Source organism: Ambystoma mexicanum, chromosome 10, assembly GCF_040938575.1.
Source record: "Ambystoma mexicanum isolate Mex_15411 chromosome 10, UKY_AmexF1_1, whole genome shotgun sequence".
NCBI lineage: Eukaryota > Metazoa > Chordata > Amphibia > Caudata > Ambystomatidae > Ambystoma > Ambystoma mexicanum.
Window position 1 is genome coordinate 1,077,077,926 of NC_090932.1, and position 17,793 is coordinate 1,077,095,718.

Consider the following 17,793-nt stretch of genomic DNA (forward strand, 5'->3'; position numbering starts at 1 on the left):
AAGATATTATTAGAAAGATGTGGTTTCCTAAAGAGACAAATAATAAAAATAGTTTTAGAACAAGAAATACAAGCAACATAGATGAAGGAAAAACACATATTTGCCAGTTGATAAGAACCTAAGGTGGGGTTAGTGAAAAGCCATTCTCTGGTTAAAGATATAAAATAGGCAAAATGGAAGGAAGGTGACACAGAGTCATACTTGCGGCGATAAAGGGTCAGAGTTACCCGATGAAAGAAATGAGTAGAGAGGGAAGGAGGAGGGGAAGTCGGTTGGCGGCAGAAAATGGAGTTCTTGGCACCCAGAAGGGGGCGGCGGGCAGGGGAGACGTACCCCTTCATATTGGGAACCAGTCAATGCCATTGCACTGCTTTTGGATAGGGCTGTAACATGTGATCTACATAAAAAAACCTACCCTACCTTGCTGTGCCCCTGGTTGGCAGGGAAGCTAGAAGCATGTAACATAAAGAGCAGGATACAGGCGTAACTGCACAAGGAAGATGGGGGGCAAGGTGGCAATCGGCGATGCAAGCAAACATGCTAACACATGCCCATGGATCCAGTGGCAAAGGGAGCATGCAAGCTAACATGCCACCAGCATTCAGGCAGGACAGGGGGAAGTCAGGGACCTGACCGCATTCCAAATGCCGGTTGGAGATGGCACGGTATGTGACTGAAGAAGTCTCTGATTTGAGTTCATTCTGCCCTGCTTGACCCTCCATACTCATGGCGGGCATGGCTTGCCAGCATCCATTATCCGGTGTCCGACCAGGATGAGTCATCCAAGATCTTGGCTTCTTATTATCAAATTGGCACAGAAAAGCAGTGAGATAGCTCGATCTGTCACACCTTAGTGTGTCAACCTGATATGGAGGCGTTCCAAAAGACGCCCGACGATAGCGCTGCCTTGGCTTGCTACTGAGCTATATAAAAAGGCTGCCTCTGGGTGTCTTTCATCTCCTGTTGTTTACTCCAGGTTCACAGAAACATCGAAGGAAGGATGAAGGCTCAGGTAAGTCAGGGTTTGGTGGACTAAAGAGTGTGAGAAGCGGGGTATATTACACGAGAGCCCCGTTCGAAAGCCAGGCAAAAGCACCCCCCTGTCCCATCAGCGGGTCTTTGCCATCCCCCTATTTCAAAAGTAGAATGGGACTGGCAATCGGAGGCTGGAGCTCCCCTTTTCAATTCGCTCCAGCTCCCCAATGCGCTCTGGCTGTCCGCCCTCTGGGATCGGCCTTTAAGCAGCTGTTCGGTGAGCAGGGAAGCTCGCCGCTAGGGGTCGCCAGTCCTGCACCAAATGCAATGAAAACAAGGCATTTGCAAAATGGTGTTATTGAGTGATCACGTAAAAGCAGTCAAATCATTTTAGCACAGAAATTTGTTTTCTTTCTTTTTTCAAAACGTGTGGAGATCCTACCCCTGTCTCTTTAGCTGTGGGGTTATTTTTCTGTTTCCTGTACTTTGTACAGTGGGAATTTGGGTCTTCTCCTTCGTGGCCAGTCAGAGACCTGCTGCTTTAAACTGGGATGGCACAACACCTTTGTGAATGCACAAGCAGGACAAGATGGAAGTCCAAAGTGTACGCCGCGAAGCAATAGCCCCCAACAAAAATGAAGAAAATAGCTTAAAGACATGTGACTCTCGGGGTCTTTTTTAGATGCTTATGGGGGAGGGGCGGATAGATGGGTGGCCGCCTCAAGCCATCCGTAGGAGCATGGAAGACACGGACATACTCTGCACATCTTCTCATGCGCCACATGGCAACAGAATTAAAAGCCCAAATATTCCAAGAAACCCTCAAAGAAGCTTGTGAATCTATCTAGGTCATGCTAGCGCTCTGAAAGGATAGCTGATGAGTTAAGCACTCCTTGCAGGGCCAGCTCAGGCCTACATTCTTCTGAGAGCGATTCATTAAGAGCACTATTACATCGGATAATAACAGCTATGATAATAGCGCTTAGAAGCTGGAGGAATCTAGCATGTAGTGCTATGTGGAAACCTGATACGATTTGATAGACACCCGTTAGTTTGCTGCCTCTGAAAGGTTGGGAGGGATGGGGTGATAGAGAGTCATGCAGGGCTTGGAAGGGACACGTGACTGACTAGTCTCCAGCCCTGCAGGCTGTTCAGAAGGGGGGGATTGACATCTACCTCTGCTCCTTTCCCCTGGTGACTTCTTAGAGCTGCTGGTGGATCGTCTGATCACCTGCAGGCCAGTCCTCCTAATGCTCATCCTCAGTGCACTGGAGCGTCCTCTGGAGGAGGTCATCAGTTGCACTGCCTTGTTGATGTTGGAACGTGCACATCCTCACATAACCCACCTCTCCTTCTTCCATCCCAGATCCTCGCCGCTGCTCTACTCGGAGTCTTCCTGACTCACACAGCTGCTAACGACGTGAGTACCTTTCAGCTTTAACACATTATATCAGCGACATTCCTGTTTTCTTACATGATTATTGTTCAAATCAATCAATTGTATTTGTTGTTGTTTAATCTGTTACTTATGATCCTCAATACTTTACTTCTGCGTCCCCTTTCCTCATCCCATTCATCACTAATTGAATTATATCTTTCTGGAGGGCCTTAAGTGTGCCGGGGCTAGTCAGGACCTAACCCTGGCAGTATACAAAAGGGCTCTTGAGCTGAGGCTTTGATGGGGTGCCTGTCTGTCCCCTGCTAAAGGGTTTAAGAGGTGGTGTAATGCGCCAGCAGCAATTGCTCCTCCACCCAGCATTCAAAGCCGTTCCGTTTTAGGACCACATGGGAACCCGATCCCGTTTGCATTTTTTTTTCCTGCATGTGTGTTACATTTTTCTTGGCACGCAGTGCAGGACACAAACATGCTAACACAAGCAGGTGACCAAGAGGTCCTAAAGCAGCAGGCGGGCGCCTGCCTCAAAGGCCCCTTGTACGCTGGGTGGCAGAGCAAGTGTTGCCGGTGCCTAACACCTCCTCTTAACCCCATTCATTCATGAACGGCGCAGTCGGCTTGAGAGCAGAAAGGGCGCTGGATCAGCTGTTCAGAGTCCTTGCTTCTGATGGCCCGTTTGGTGCCCCTTGAGTTTCTTGGGCAAAGGAAGACAGGGCTCTGCTTACTATCAGCAAATCATTTAAAACATGTGATTAGTTCTTGATGTCTTCTGACATGGCATTCAATAGAAATGTGAAAGCTGTGTGATTAGAAAGGAGAGGTCCAAGCTGTGTGAAATAAGAAGCAGGTGCAAGTAATTACACTTTTCTTTTCTTGTTTCTATTACGAATTATATATTGTCAGGTTGGTTTATTGATGTGTACTTTCCAAAATATTGGTATTGTATAATAGTATACAGCTCAAGTATAGTCCTTTTAAGCTGTAGGTGGGGGGCACCCAGTAATCGATTTGGGAGTTAGTGGACCGGACCTGGGTAGAAGCTATTTCCCCCACTGACGTGGTAACATCTTATGTCTATTTCATGAAATTCCAGCTTTGCAGCTGATATCATCCTCAGACTTGGCCCTGGTTTTCATCTGTGTGGTGTGGTGGTCTTAACCATTCCTTCGGGCATGACCAGAGTAATCATCTTTGTGGAGGGGGGCACGATCAGACACATGGGCTTTGACATTGACCCCCACGCCTCTATTCCTCCTATGCTCAGTCCCTTAAAGGCCTGTTTCTCCCCCACCCATTATCCTACTTTCGTGATGTCTATACTGGACACATTTTCAACTTCTAGATTGATTGGTAGTAAGAGATAACACAGTTTTAATACAGAGATTTAGGCAAATAAAGGGAAGATGAGGCAATTTATTACAAGGGACACAGCGAGTGATATCCCAGAGACAGATAGAAAATAATTAATTTGTAAACTCCGGCAGGATTATAACAAATAAATGTAAAACCTTAAGATGGAGCCTAGAACAGAAAGATGCAGAGGCTATGCTGTCCACTCAATTAGGGAAATCAGATGAGAAATGTGGGGATTTAGCGAATATTACAACTAAGAGACAAGAAGTAATTCAGCAAAATCTGCTACTGGAAACAGTTTGGATTACTTATTATATGGTTTGTTTCAGAAATCTTTAAAAACCTTCCTTTACAGCTCTTAGTCCTTCCACTCGTTGCTCTTCTAGCTGCTGGCCTGTAGCGCCAAGATGCCCATGGACGCATGTTGTGCTTTTCAAATATCTATAACATAACATAGCATCTACGTATGCTCAGCCAACAGACATAGCTGACTTTTCACCTACAACCTCTGAGGTTTGGAAATTGAATTTGGAGACTGAGGACATGTTGTGACATTTTAAGACATGTAATAGGTCTGGGGTCCCTGGTCCTAGAGACCTTTGTAATTTGGTCCTTAAAGAAAAGAAGTATAATACGAGTGTCCCAATTTTTAAGAAGGGCAATATAGACGATCCGGCCAACTATAGTCCTATTGCTCTCCTTCATGCAGATGGGAAAATCTTTCCCTGTATTGTTCTTGATAACCTCGATGAGTGGGTAAGGGAGAACATATCTTAAGTTGTTACCAAACCGGCTTTTGGAAGGGCGTGGGACCACGCAATGTGGATATATATTAAATGAAATTCAGCAGTCTGCCAGAAGATTGTCGACCCCTATCTACGTCGCCAAAATAGATCTGTCTCTGGCTTTCGACAAAGTAAATAGACAGGAGCTGTGGTATAATTTACATAAGTGGGGACTCCCTTGCCACTTATTGAGTATCCTTACAGAGCTGCATACAAACACCAAGTTACTAGTCCGACTCAAGTCTCAAGATCACATATCATCATTAATTGAGACCAACCGAGGCCCAAGGCAAGTCTGCATTATAGCCCTGTGTTATTTATTTTATATATTGCAGACCTGGGGGAGGCCCTAGAGAGGGCCGCTCTGGCCTCGCCAAGAGTAAATGGCGTCAAAATATATAGCCTCACTCATGCAGACAATGTAATTATGTTAATGCTACACCAATGGGGCTGCAAAGGGTACTCACTGCCCCCCAGCAGTACATGCAGGAAAATGACCTGGTCATAAAAACATCCAAAACTCAGATCATACAACTTGGCTAAAGGGAAGAAGCTGAATTTTCATTCCAAATTGTGCAGTTATTGTTTGTGCGATCAGTTTTGGACTAGGACTTTCTTCCCACAACTTTTGCATCTCATGGAGGAGGGTGGCCCTATGTAGACATGTTAAGTGCCCACCTTCCATAAACTGATGACTAGAAACATGGCATGCCATGAACTGTGTCTGGTGGGAGCGTGCGAGACAGTGCTTGCTGCTAACAGTTTGTCCTGGGAATCCATCATTGAAGACTGGCCAAAACCAAAAGAAATATTGAAAATGCAGGGCTGCTGCATGAAAACTTAGAAGCTGCTCTCTAACACCGTTTCGGAAGATAAAAGGGTGGGAGAGAGGAGTCGCCACCTGACCCAATCGCCATCACTGCATTTAGGGAATACTAGGAGACGATACGATGATTTAATTTTCTTAGGACACGGGGAGTCTTGAGGATTCGTGTGCAGGGTGCGGGACTTCTTTCTTCCTGTCGCTTCTGCTCGAGGCCACCGAGAGTTTGAAGCGTGGTCATGCGGTGCCCAGTGTTAACGCGCACAGGAACCATAAGTTTTGGTGATTTCATTTCTAACCATTCTCTTGTTTTTAGGGGAAATCTCTGGGCTCGAATCATTACAGCAGATTCGGATTGATTTTATATTGTGAGGGGTGCAGGCCTTGGTTGATGACTTCTTTGATGATGGTTTGAATTTGTTTTAGATGCTGGAAAGGTGCCATTTTGATTGTGCTTTGTGACGAGGATGTAATGGTTGTGATTGTGTATAAGGTTTATTTTAAACCGTGTGCACATTGATAACAAAATAAATATATATATTATTGTCGCCCGAGGCTGCTTCAGCCATGTGTCAATGTTGGGCTTCGCAGGCCTGAAATGATATTCTACGCTAGGAGGATCATGTGAAGTACACGAATCCATACACCGGCCTGCACTATACAGGCAACCATGTACTCTTCCAAATGTGGGTTGCCTGACTGCCCTAACCCCCTAAAAAAAATACTATGTATTGTTTGGGACAGGTGGCCCTTGTCAAAGCTGTTAGCTACCACGTTTTAGCCAACACCCACTTTATGCCAAACACCCCCAGCTTCACCGTGCCGCCTTGATTTCTCATCCCACTGAAGGCACTGTCTGCATCCTTCAATAAAAGATGAAAGAGGACGGGGACGAGGAAGACTGGTGATAATGTGGATCGCCATAAGGAGGCAGGACATTTTCTCTCAATGCCTCATTTGAAAGTCAGATCCCTTAGTCGTTTCTATTCCTGTACAAATGGCTGCATTCTTCCAAACACAAGCCACTATGTGTTGTAGCTCGCCCCATTGTTCTGGTGTGGTAGTGCGCGTGGGCCAATTACTGAGACAGAGCAGAATCCTTTTTCCTTTCGTCATTCTGAGTTTGGTAGTACGGTTGAGTCGGATGATACAATTATGCTATTATGTTAGTGCCTAGAGAATGCACTCGAGGAGGTGGCAGTAATGGCAGTAACTGGTAGGAACATATCCCCCCTATCCCCAACTTTCCTGGGTGATGAGGATGCAGGGGGATTTGTCCATCCCTGTTTCCTGATCAACAGGAATATCTAGGCCAGTGTTCTTCAATCTGTGGGACCCGAGATGTCCAGGGAGGGTGCGAGGCTCTTTAAAAAGGGAGCACTCTGACTGCTTTTAATAGAAAATATAAGTAGATATGGCAGTGGGGGGCAGGAGGCAGAAATGTTATGTTTACTCAAGGGTGGGCTCAGCAACAATATTTTGTATTTTTACTCAAGGGGAACTCAGCATAAAAAAGTTTGAATACCACTGTGATTGTGGGGGGCGCATAGCTTGGGGTCTTGGTGTTTTGTTTTCTCATTCTCTCCTTCCTCTCTCCTGTAACACCTGATGATGTTTCCAGAAAAGTCCACTCTACAAAAGTCTCATCCAAACAGTTGACCCTCCTGCTCCTCCAGAACCATTAAGGACAATATTGGTTCTCTCGCTCCAGCCTTGACTGATTTCTGTAATCATTCCTTCTCCACGGATCTTCCCCCTGACTCCACAAGCACTCCCTTGTGCACCTCCTACTGAAAAAGCCTTCTGCTGACCCATCGTTCTGTCAAACTATTAACCAATCACTATTGCTCCCTTCCTGGGCAGATTGCTGGAGAAGTTGGCTATCTCCTTGCTAACTCTCCACACTGAATGTGTTGGTTATCTCCATGACCATCAGTCTGGCTTGAGAGCAGCCAGAGGCATGGCAACTGCACTCCTGAATACCTGTGAAGATCTGCTCTCTAATCTTGACTCTAGCTCTCCCTCTATCCTCATTCTCCTCGACCTCTCCTCTGCATTTGACATGGTCAACCACAACATCCTGATTACTCATCTCTGCGAGACCCTTGGTATCACGTATCAGGCTCTGGCATGGCTGACCACCTTCCTCCTGGAACAACCTCCCAGGTTCAGCTTTATAATGTGGATCTCTCCACCACCTCTCTCTCCACATATGGTGTTCCCCAGGGCTCTATCATCTCCCCCTGGCTCTTCAATGTCTATTTGGCCCTTTTGGCCCTCCTGATCTTTACCTTTTCCTCTAACTTTCAGTGTTATGTGGATGATACACAGCTCTCTTTCAGGCTACCCTCGGCCTCCTCCTCGCTCATCCCTGACTGTCTATCCGCTATTTAGGCATGGTGAGCCACTAACAATCTCTGCCTTAATGCCAGTAAGACTGAGATCCTTCTCATTGGGACCCCTGATCCTACTTTTCCTCTATAACCCTAGACGCCCTCCTTGGGCCCTCTGCCGGCGCCCTCTTGTGAGGCAAAAAACCTTGGGGTCAACTTCGACTCCACTCTCTCCTTATCTCCACATATCACAGGCCTTGCCAGGAAGGCCCATTTCCAGCTGCACCTCCTCAGATGCAGTGTCCCTTTTCTCACATATCCCTAGAAGCTCAGTGTCTCCAGATCCCTCATTCTCTCTAGGGTGGACTACTTCTAGCTGAACTCCTGGCTGAAACTTAATCTGCACTGGTCACCGGGTTACCCTCTGTTCTCAGGCCTGGGTACCCTCCCCGCCAGTTGCACACCTGCACTACCCCCCTGGCAACTCTTGCACTAGGGGCTGTTTCTGTATCCCAACAGCCCCCTGCCAGCACTTGACACCTGATGTCTGTACTTACCCTTGCACCTGCCACCAGCTGGCAGCACTTCTTATTATTGTTCTTATTTGTTGTTTTTATTAATCTACTGTTGTCCTATGTACTGCACTTCCCCTCCCCCTACCCCCTCGCACTTTCCTCTTCCCCCCTCCCCTGCACTTGTGCAATCTCAATGTCACCTGGCCTAGTAAGATCGTTGTCTCTGTCTTCATTCTGTTCCGCTCCCCTGCCTCGTCGCGCCTTGAAACACTTGTGTATAGGCGCGTTATAAATGCCATATCATATTATATCATATTGTATCATAATGCAACATCCTCTTTCTCAATCTGTCTAACTCTACAATTCATCCTCTTCAACTTATCCAGAACAGGACCGTGAGACTTATCCTTGGCCTCAAGCCCAGGGACCGCATCTCTGTGGCCCTGAAATCCCTCCACTGGCTCCTGGTGGCTGCAAGGATAAACTTTAAGACCTTCCTCATCATCCACAAAGCTTTCTGGGGCTATGGCCCCCATTATTTTCAACTCTCTCTTCCTAAGTATGTTCCTCCTAGAACCCTCCACTCGGTTACTTCAAATTCTCTGCAGGTGAGTCGCTTCTCCAAGCAGAGAATGGGGGGCAGATCTCTCATCTCTGCAGGTGCCTCCCTCTGGAATGGCCTCTCTGCCTCTCTCCGCCTTGAGCCAGATCTCCTTAACTTTCAGAAGCTCCTCAAGACATTCCTTTTCTCCTCTTCTTTCTCGCTCCCTCTCCCCTGCTAACCCTCCCTTGCTCCTCCTCAACTGACTGGCTGCTCGGTGTCCTCTGAGTTGTATAGGACACCAACCCCCCCGGACACTCCCCCTGCACAAGCCGCCAGGTCCACCTTGCACTGCCGCCTGGCTAACCTTGCACTACCGGGCTGGGATTGCCCCCTCTAGTCCCAGCCTTCCTTGGACTGAACTCAGGGCCCCTCTGCTCTGGGTGCACTTCTCCCTGTACCCACTCCCTTGCACTCGTTGTTATGCGCTTGCATGAAATAAATGACATTAGGCCTAGTAAGATCACTTGTGTATAGGCGCATAATAAACAACAAATCAATCAAATCAAGTGTTTCCCCAGTTTCACCGGTAAACAAACGTTGAGAGTCGTTGCTGGCTCCTACAGCTTTAATGCAGGGATAACCATCTGCAGCTGGACTCATTAGCATCCAATGGGGGTCTGGTGAGTTCTGCCTGTAGCAATGTCGCCCCCCCAGAATATCAGTATCTCCTATGTTCCTTAGAGCAATGCACTTTCTGGTGTGTGCTATATAAAGGACCAATGCACTGATTCTATTATTTCACAGTGGACCTTTCCTCGCCGTCCCATGGACCTCTGCTTTGTCACTTCTTGATCCCCCCCTTGCAGCTCACTAAATGCTATAAACTCCCAACTAATTGCTCACTGTCACATATGTTGTCAGCTGTGTAAGTGGGAGTGCCATGACTCCCAAAGATCCATGAACTATGACTTTGTCAGCCAAAGATAGAAATGTCTCAAAGATCTTAAACAATCACCAGGATGTTGTGTCTCGAAGTAAGACCATACAATGAATAAGAGTGCGGCATGCATTGGAGCCCCTGTGCTGGGCGGCCTATGTGGCTGACTGGAATGGCCTCGCTGTAGCACCAGTGTTTAATGTTGCCTGGCCACGTGGTATAACCAAGTTGGGAAAGGTTTAGGGAGAGCTGGCTCCTTGTCATGGCACACCACTTTCAAAAGCCTGGGATATTATTTTTCAAGTCTTTCATATCGTGAGGTGAAAAAACAATTGAATTAACACCAATCCCAGAATTCGTGAGTCTGTGAAATGCAAGACAGTGATTGGGGAAGACGTAGCCCGGTGACAGAAAGCTCAATGGCCACTGTGTAAAAGAGTACTTTGTGCTCTTGTGTCTCCCTCAGGATGTCAACGTATCCAACCAAGGGAACAGTGGCGGAGACGTCCACCAGACGGTGAACATCAACAACCAGGACAACATCGCCAACATCAACGACTACAATGGCTGGGACTCCTGGGATTCCATCTGCGACTACAACAGGGTAAGATGACAGAGCCACTTATGATTTATTCAGGATTGTGTGTCAGCCGCTCACATAAAGTGTGTGTTCTAAATATTTTCCACGAAAATGGATTTTCGTCTCCTGGAACTACTTCCTCGCCATGTTCTTCCCAGTCCCATCTCCAAAGAAGGAGACGTGTGGTCCTTGGGGTTTGTAGCTATCATCCTGTCTCTCTGCCCTCTACCCCCTTCTCTCCCGCTTTCTCCCACTCCCTCGTTTTCACTTTGACAATAAAACAGAGCTCCTATGAAAATGGTCGCTCAGCCACCACCTCTCCTGCACTGCCTAGACACGGTCTCGCAGTAGAGCATGCCATTTAAGCAGTTTTTTCGCTCACTCTTGACCTCATTCACTGACCTATACAATTACTTGCTCATATATGTTTACTCATTTACTTGCCCACTCTCTCACTCATTCAGAAGTTAGAGTGAAATGGGTCATTTCAGTTATCAAACCAATCGTGCCATAGCGCCACCTACTGATCATCTCTGGAAGTTCAACACCGGGTAAGACCCACATAGCAAAATCTCGAAGGTATGCAACCATCACATGACGTGCCTGCATTTTTCCTCCACATGAGATAGTGTTTGCTTTGCTCTATAGCTCCTACTAGGAGTTGAACATCCAGAGATAGCCAATAGGCACGCTCTGAAATGCATGGCATGTGAACTAAACTGACCTAGTCCACTCTCACATTCCATGGTAGAACGTTTTCTTCTTGTAGTTTTTTTTAAACCAGATATCCAAGAAGAGGTAAAATTTAAGACAGGTGTTTACATTGAATGTTCCTGTCTCTTCTGCTTTGCTCCCAAGGGTTTTTATGCCACCCGGCTCTTCTCGAAGAAAGCTTGCGTCGTCACAAAGATGAACAAGTCCGTGTTCCCCACCCTGGCCCAACTCAGCAAGGCCGTGCAGGACAAGAAGGTAACCGAGCCTGGCCCAATACAATGGATCTAAGATTACTGCAGATTCTGTCCTTTTTTGATCTGCTTTGCCACAGATGCAGATTCGTGGCTGCACTAGTAACTGGGGTCATGTACCTAGAGTGAGGTCACAGTTGTGGCAAGAGGACCGCCATTTCGTTAATGACTGCTGCTTCATGGCGATGAGGGTACATTACAGAAGTAGATTAGCTCTAACTGCAGTGGGAAAAAGGGACCTGTTTTACTACTGCAGTGCAGCGATCGCGACAGCAGAAGCTGAAAAGTTGGGTGTCTCCCAGAACGGCCTGTAGGTCACTTGATCAACTGGGCAAATTAGTGCTACAAGTCTCATTCACACACCTGGGGCCAGATGATCTAACTTTTGCACAAGTTCAAAGTGAGCAAATGCTTTGATAATATAGAATGGAGCAAACAGGTTTTGTCACAATCCGTATTATCTAAAAACATTTGCACTTGGAGAAAAATAAACATGCTATTTTTGTGCTGTGTTTGTTGCATAGCATTAATGAATCTGTTTGCTACATTTCGTCTCATGTTACTCATCAAGCATAGCAAATTATGCAGCTGGTTTCCGATTTGCCCTTTAAAAAACATTTGTAGATAATATTGGGGCTAAACCTATTTGCTCTATTCCCAATGATCTAAGCAGTAACATCAGTGCTAAATTCATGTGTTGCACTTTTTTGCACCAGTGCAAAGCTTTGATAATCTGTCCCTGCATGGCCCATTTTAGGGCTGCAGTAAAGGAACACCACAGACTCCACAATGATCCTTCCAGATCTGATAAACGTTACACTCCAGAGCATGCCCTCCAAGGGTTATGTTTGAATTCTTCAATATACTTGCCTTTTTATGAAAGATAATTATATGATTCTTGTCTGCCTAAAATAGACAGTATTTAGTGGTTTTGTAAGTCTCCTGTTAAAATATTGGAAAAATGAGGTGCCATTCATTCATTTCGCTAAATGACTGATCTTTCATTCATGGCGCTCCCTCAAGTCTGCTAGTTAATTTCTTAAAAAGAGCGCAGGTCTCTGTTGTGGTTTGCCTTCAACATTTTGAGCCTCTCTGTGGCTGTGGTGAGGCTGCTGCTAGGAGGCTCGCTGTCGACTGTTGCCCAACACCTGCGGTACAGCGTGGAGGCAAACAAAACTTCACCTGGTGTCACTAATGTGCAAATGTGCAGAGCAGTGTTTAGGGCTGCACTTGTGGAGGGGTGCCTCTTGCTTATCCTGCACCACCATCCAGTTCCTCTCGCTCCAAATATCAAATAGGTATGACAGACCCCTTGGTCATGATGCAAAAATTGTTCTAATTTTAAACCCTGTTCTGACATGATAGGAAGTTGGGCAGAATTTAAACGGGGCAATGGTTGACTTTTCTGTGACCAGCGTAAGGTACATATAGGCTCCTCCTCTCACTGGGCTGGAGGAATAAAGCTCCCCAGCCTGTCCCATCCAAAGGTGATCAAGAAACTTGCTACGATTACTGCAAATCCTTTTGATCACTACCTGCAGTCCATCACAGCGCTGAACAGCGTGGGGAATTGGCCAGGAAAAGATAGAGCGGTGCTCCGTCAAAAAAAACTGTGCCAGAGCATCGCTCCATCCCCCAGAACCAGGGCTCGGCTCACACATGACTCGCCCAGATCCTGCACCTCAACAAGCAGACCACTTTCAGAAGACACACCCCAGAGTGGTGCTTAGTCTTCTGAAAGCAGAATGCTCATTGAAGCACAGGTTGCTCACGTGTGCTATAATTCCACAGAACACTGCCCTAGCCAGAGGCCCAACGTCTAGCACAAAACACTACAAACCAGACCTGCTCCGAAAGTTGTATTATCACAAGTATTACACACACAAGTAACCCTTTCGTCAACAAGCTTGCAGAAGACTCTGCAATGGAGACTGCGTGCAGAAACTGCCAAAGCCTGCCATACCATGTTGCACTTGTCCAAACTGCTATACATGTCCTGCAATTTACAGACATATATTTATTAGGGTGAATATTGTGACCAATCAAAACAGAAGAGTCCATTATTCGCTTTAAAGGGTTTCTTACTGAATCACTATAAGACAATTTTAACATTTAAAATGGTGGAGATTATGATGTTCCCATAATGCTCTTTGCTTTTATGCATATCGCCAGGGGATTGGGTTCTATGAAGATATGCTGTGTTACACAAACTGGCCAGGGGCTACACCCCTTGGTCCCACCCGTCCTTCCCACAGTCGCCCATCCAAAGAGGCAGCAGTTCCCCCAGTAAATTGTTTCCATTTCCAGCCTTGGCGCTGACCCTGTGAAACCAACTCTACTGTGGCAAGATAACACAGATCAAGAAACATCCCATATTGTAACTACACTTAGATGTCCAGAGAATATTAGAATAATGAGGCTCAGCCTTGGTATCCAACAACACCAATGACAGATCAAAACTGTCAGCACGATAAAGAGCGAGGACATCCCAAACGGTTCTGTCCTACGGCCCTTAGAACTGCTGTTTGGAAACAACTGCGAGGGTGGAAGACCAGGCAGCTCACCCCCTTTCCAGGTGCCAGTAGTCTCCTACTCTGCACGCTCTTGAAAAACTGGCATTGTGGTTCCATCAGAGGTAACTGGTGAGTCCAAACAGCCGGTAAAGGAATGTGGCGCCATCTTTTCTCCTGACAGTGCCCAGACTAGGACTTATAACGACAGCGCCACACTGAACCCGAAGACTGGGAAAGTTTTTTTAAAGTCAGAACTTTTTTGCAGGTACAAAAAAGTAATCTATCACAAAAAAATATCAAACAAGAGAAAAAAACAGAAGCCGTGCTTCTCTCAGCAACAATTTATCAGCTGCCCTCACAGCGACGTGAAGTCAATCTGTTGCACCATTTTATAACTTCATGTAGACATTAGAGGGCAGTGTTCCATTTTCTATTTTCCTTCTGCATTGCATTAGTTTAGTTTAGTTTAGTTTATTATTTATAAAGCACACCTAACCCTGAGGTAACTGGGCAGTGGGGATTATGACAGAGTTACAGAAGCATACATATAGAGTTAATAAGTGAGACATGCTGATCGACAATAGGTTACAGGTTACGACAATAGGTTACAGGTTACGACAATAGGTTACAGGTTAGTCGAGTTGCAAATTGAAACAAATAAGAGCATAGTGTTGTCGCCGGCGGTTACAGTATGGCCGACAGTGCAAGAGATAAAATAATACATTGTGAACTGTGTTTAGGGTGCAATTTGTCTTAGTGTCAAAAGAATAGTAATTTTGGGTGGAAATGAATGGACACGCTACACTATTGTAACTTAAGACTGCGCAGTAGTGAAGTTGGAATCATGCCTCATTCTGCAAGGTAGAAAATGAGCATGTGTGTTTATTTTTCAACAGGGAAGTTGAAGCTATAAATATATATAGAAACTAAGCATTGACTCCCACCAGATGAGACGTTCGATGTATCAATATCACGTATGCAACTAGATAAGGCGAACGAGAATAAGATGGATCTGTAGTTTAAATACAATCGAGAAGATAGATTGGTGTCATGGCAGAGACATGTAAATACCACTGCTACATACATGTGCAAGAGATGATGATCACACCTCAGCGCAGGTCTGACTCCAGAACAAACGTCATAACAAACTTGTCGGAGGGCTAAAATGTAACCCCAGGAAGATATTTTCCCTAAAACTGTTTGCAATTGCGCCAAACCTCCTCCCAGCACGAGTGTGGGTGGGACATCTGGGAACAAAAGTCAAATAGGAATGGGAGAATCAAAGGAGTTATCATAATGTGACATTAAAGACAGATCTTGAGAATAAATGGTGCCTTGAGTTTTATAGAAGGCTGCAGAATGGGCAGACATAATGGGCTTTGGGGACATTATTTGCCTCCAGTATAGTATTTGTTTAGGGGCTCATATAATTGAAGAAAAACAATTACAGGTGTAAGAATAATTCACAACAACCAAAGCTTTTGCAAACGTGCTTCTCCGTCTTTCTTCTAAAGGCCGCTGGAGATGCTGCGCCTCCGCGTCAGATCACCTACGCCGTCATCCACACGCCAGTCAGAGACGTCAGTGACTTTGGCAGCCACATCGAGTCCCTCTGCAGAGGGCTTCCCACCTACAGCGCCGCCGAGACTCAAGGTAAAGCAAAGGCCTGAGCGGGGATACCCTTCCCGGCCCTTCACACCCCGGTGCCCCTTCTCTGATCTCCATGTTTGGCGTTTCTACTATGGTGCACTTCGATCAATGCATTTCGCAGGACTCCGCCATTAGATGACAATAATGAATACTGATCACAGCCGACTGTGGTCACTGTCAAACTAGTAGTGTCAGCCGAAATGAGGCGAACACTGTGCCTAACTATAGTGCCCTTGCTCCTCTCAGAGGGCTCCAACAACTAATGTGGCAGCCTGTGCTGGCTCGTCCATGATGGGTGAGGGAGTGTCGACCCGCCAGAACCCTCACCCATGCTGGAGGAGCCCACGAACCACCCCAACATTGAGAGCTCCCGCTGCTGGTTTTTGCAGCTGAGGGAGTGCTCCTGTCCTGGCTTAAACTGTGGTTTCCCATTTACAGTTTTTGTTCCCCAGCGAACATGTCCAATAGACTGTGGGGATGTGGGCTGGGGAACTGTACATTTGTATGTGTGAGGGGGTACTCCTGTGCTTCCCTGCACATTCAAACAGATTGGGGTTCTCTGGCTCCTGCACGCATGCGAAGGAACCAGGAAGCACTCTTTTCTTCCTGGTCCTGTTCCTGCTGTGAGGAGCTGGATTGCTTTTAGGGAGGCACTGCAATGGGAATCATCAGGTCTGGGCAGAAGGTAAGAATTCACTTAAAGTTTATGTTTGTTTATGTATGTGAATATGCTGGTGTAATATGTGAGTGCATGAAGATGGGTGTGCATGTGGATGAGTGAGTTACTATTCTGTGAATGTGTGTGTGTGCATGTGTTTGTGCTGGTGTGGGGATTGGGAGCTAATTTTGTTGGGTGAGGTGGTGGGGAGGATTGGAAAACAATATTTTTTCCTGAGCATCTATCATAGATGCCGAGGAAAATGTCATTGTAAAGCAAGGATGATATGTGTTATTAAGTGGCTAGAATGGCATTTTGGTGCAGCCAGTCTAGCCATGTCTTACAATGTCATAACATTCTTTACTGGGCATCTTTGAACAAGCAAACATTATTTGTTAATTTGTGCCGGCATTGACATTTTGGTGCAGTAAGTCTAGCCATTTCTGACTGTGGCATGACATGTTATATTGGGAATATATGACAAATCAATCATGGTGTGTTATTATGTGGCTAGACTGGCATTTCTGTGCATCTAGTTTGGAGATGTGCTCATATTGTAGCATCACATTTGTAATGGCAAAGCCAACTGCACTATAGGATTAAGTGGGGATACTTCCATATATTGACAAAGCCAGCATGGTCATGTTTTCTTATACTATTATTACTGGCATTATGCAAAAAGAATGAGAATGTACTTATATGGGAATACTAATATTTATTGGTGCAGCCACCATGGAAATGTTTGAGCACAGCCAGTGTGAACAGTTTTTATACAGGCATATATTTTGGGCAAAGGCATCATGAAAAAATGCATTTGGAAATGTTCCTGTGCACTGGTGGTGACTTGCATTTTGATTTTTTCAGGAGTTATCCTACAAAACAAATTGCAAACTATCTTGATTTTTACCCAATTTTCACTTAAAGTGTGCTGCAGAATGGCCCATTTAACCCATAATTCAAAAATGTTTTTTTGGGAGGAGTTCCCCCATCCCTGAATCTGCTTGGGTTGGTGCAGGCTATGCTCGGTCGCTCTGGCATATTTGTGGGAAATATTTACACCTCTCGAATAAAAAAAATCACCAGCCACCACTGGCTTGTAGTGGGATCATTGTAGCATCATATGATATACTGCAGCATGACTCATCTTCCAAGTACATAAGACCAGGACGCAGTTAATTTGACTGGCTGTGCAGTGTGATGCTCCACGCTGGCATACTCTCACATCTAAGCATGCAGAGGGATGTCCCTGTTGGTTTACTCTCTGTGTTGCCTGCTATCTAAAAGTCTTGTATTTTGTGCCTTTGCAGGAACTGAGCTTTTCTCAGGTTACGGTGAATGTTCCAGCTCCAGCATAATCACCATTCTGGGCATCACCATGTGCTGGTAAAGAGGCCTGGCCCTCCAGAAACCTTCTTCCTGATTGATCTTCGTCGTTCGAGCTGTCTTGCCTGCCAACAGATCGCAGGACATCACTGCAAATTTTATCTTAAAACTGCTACTCTGAGATTCAGAAGATCTTGGCCATGTGTGCAATAAAGTGTATTTCACGAATAATGGTCTTTGTTGCTTAAAAGAGGACTTTGAAGCAATTACATGGGAAACATTTTTTTAAACATCTTGATCTATCCAATATGGTAAGGTTTGTGTGGCATATATAGGACTTGTTCTCTGGGTCCAAGATACATCAGGCTAATTCATTTGTTTGCTCTGCTGGATAGTAATATTGCACTGCCCCAGATTTGAGAAACTGGTTTGATATTCACACT

The 17,793-nt window shown here is 45.8% G+C and overlaps 1 protein-coding gene across 1 annotated transcript; it reads left to right on the top strand.

Moving 5' to 3' along the window:
* The first annotated feature begins 951 nt into the window (after positions 1–951).
* LOC138493280 (gastrokine-1-like) lies at positions 952–17,581 on the top strand. Its single transcript, XM_069620387.1, has 6 exons — positions 952–1,012; positions 2,342–2,395; positions 10,128–10,265; positions 11,100–11,210; positions 15,234–15,372; positions 17,335–17,581. Exons 1-6 carry the CDS (start codon positions 1,001–1,003, stop codon positions 17,412–17,414), a joined length of 534 nt encoding a protein of 177 aa, XP_069476488.1. The 5' UTR covers positions 952–1,000; the 3' UTR covers positions 17,415–17,581.
* Positions 17,582–17,793: the final 212 nt, after the last annotated feature.

What these genes read in the sequence shown, in the direction of transcription:
- LOC138493280 (XM_069620387.1), top strand. An exon ending in CCATCTGCGACTACAACAGG is followed by an intron (nt 10,266 to 11,099) that starts GTAAGATGACAG and finishes TTTGCTCCCAAG; the next exon opens with GGTTTTTATGCCACCCGGCT. An exon ending in AGGCCGTGCAGGACAAGAAG is followed by an intron (nt 11,211 to 15,233) that starts GTAACCGAGCCT and finishes TTTCTTCTAAAG; the next exon opens with GCCGCTGGAGATGCTGCGCC.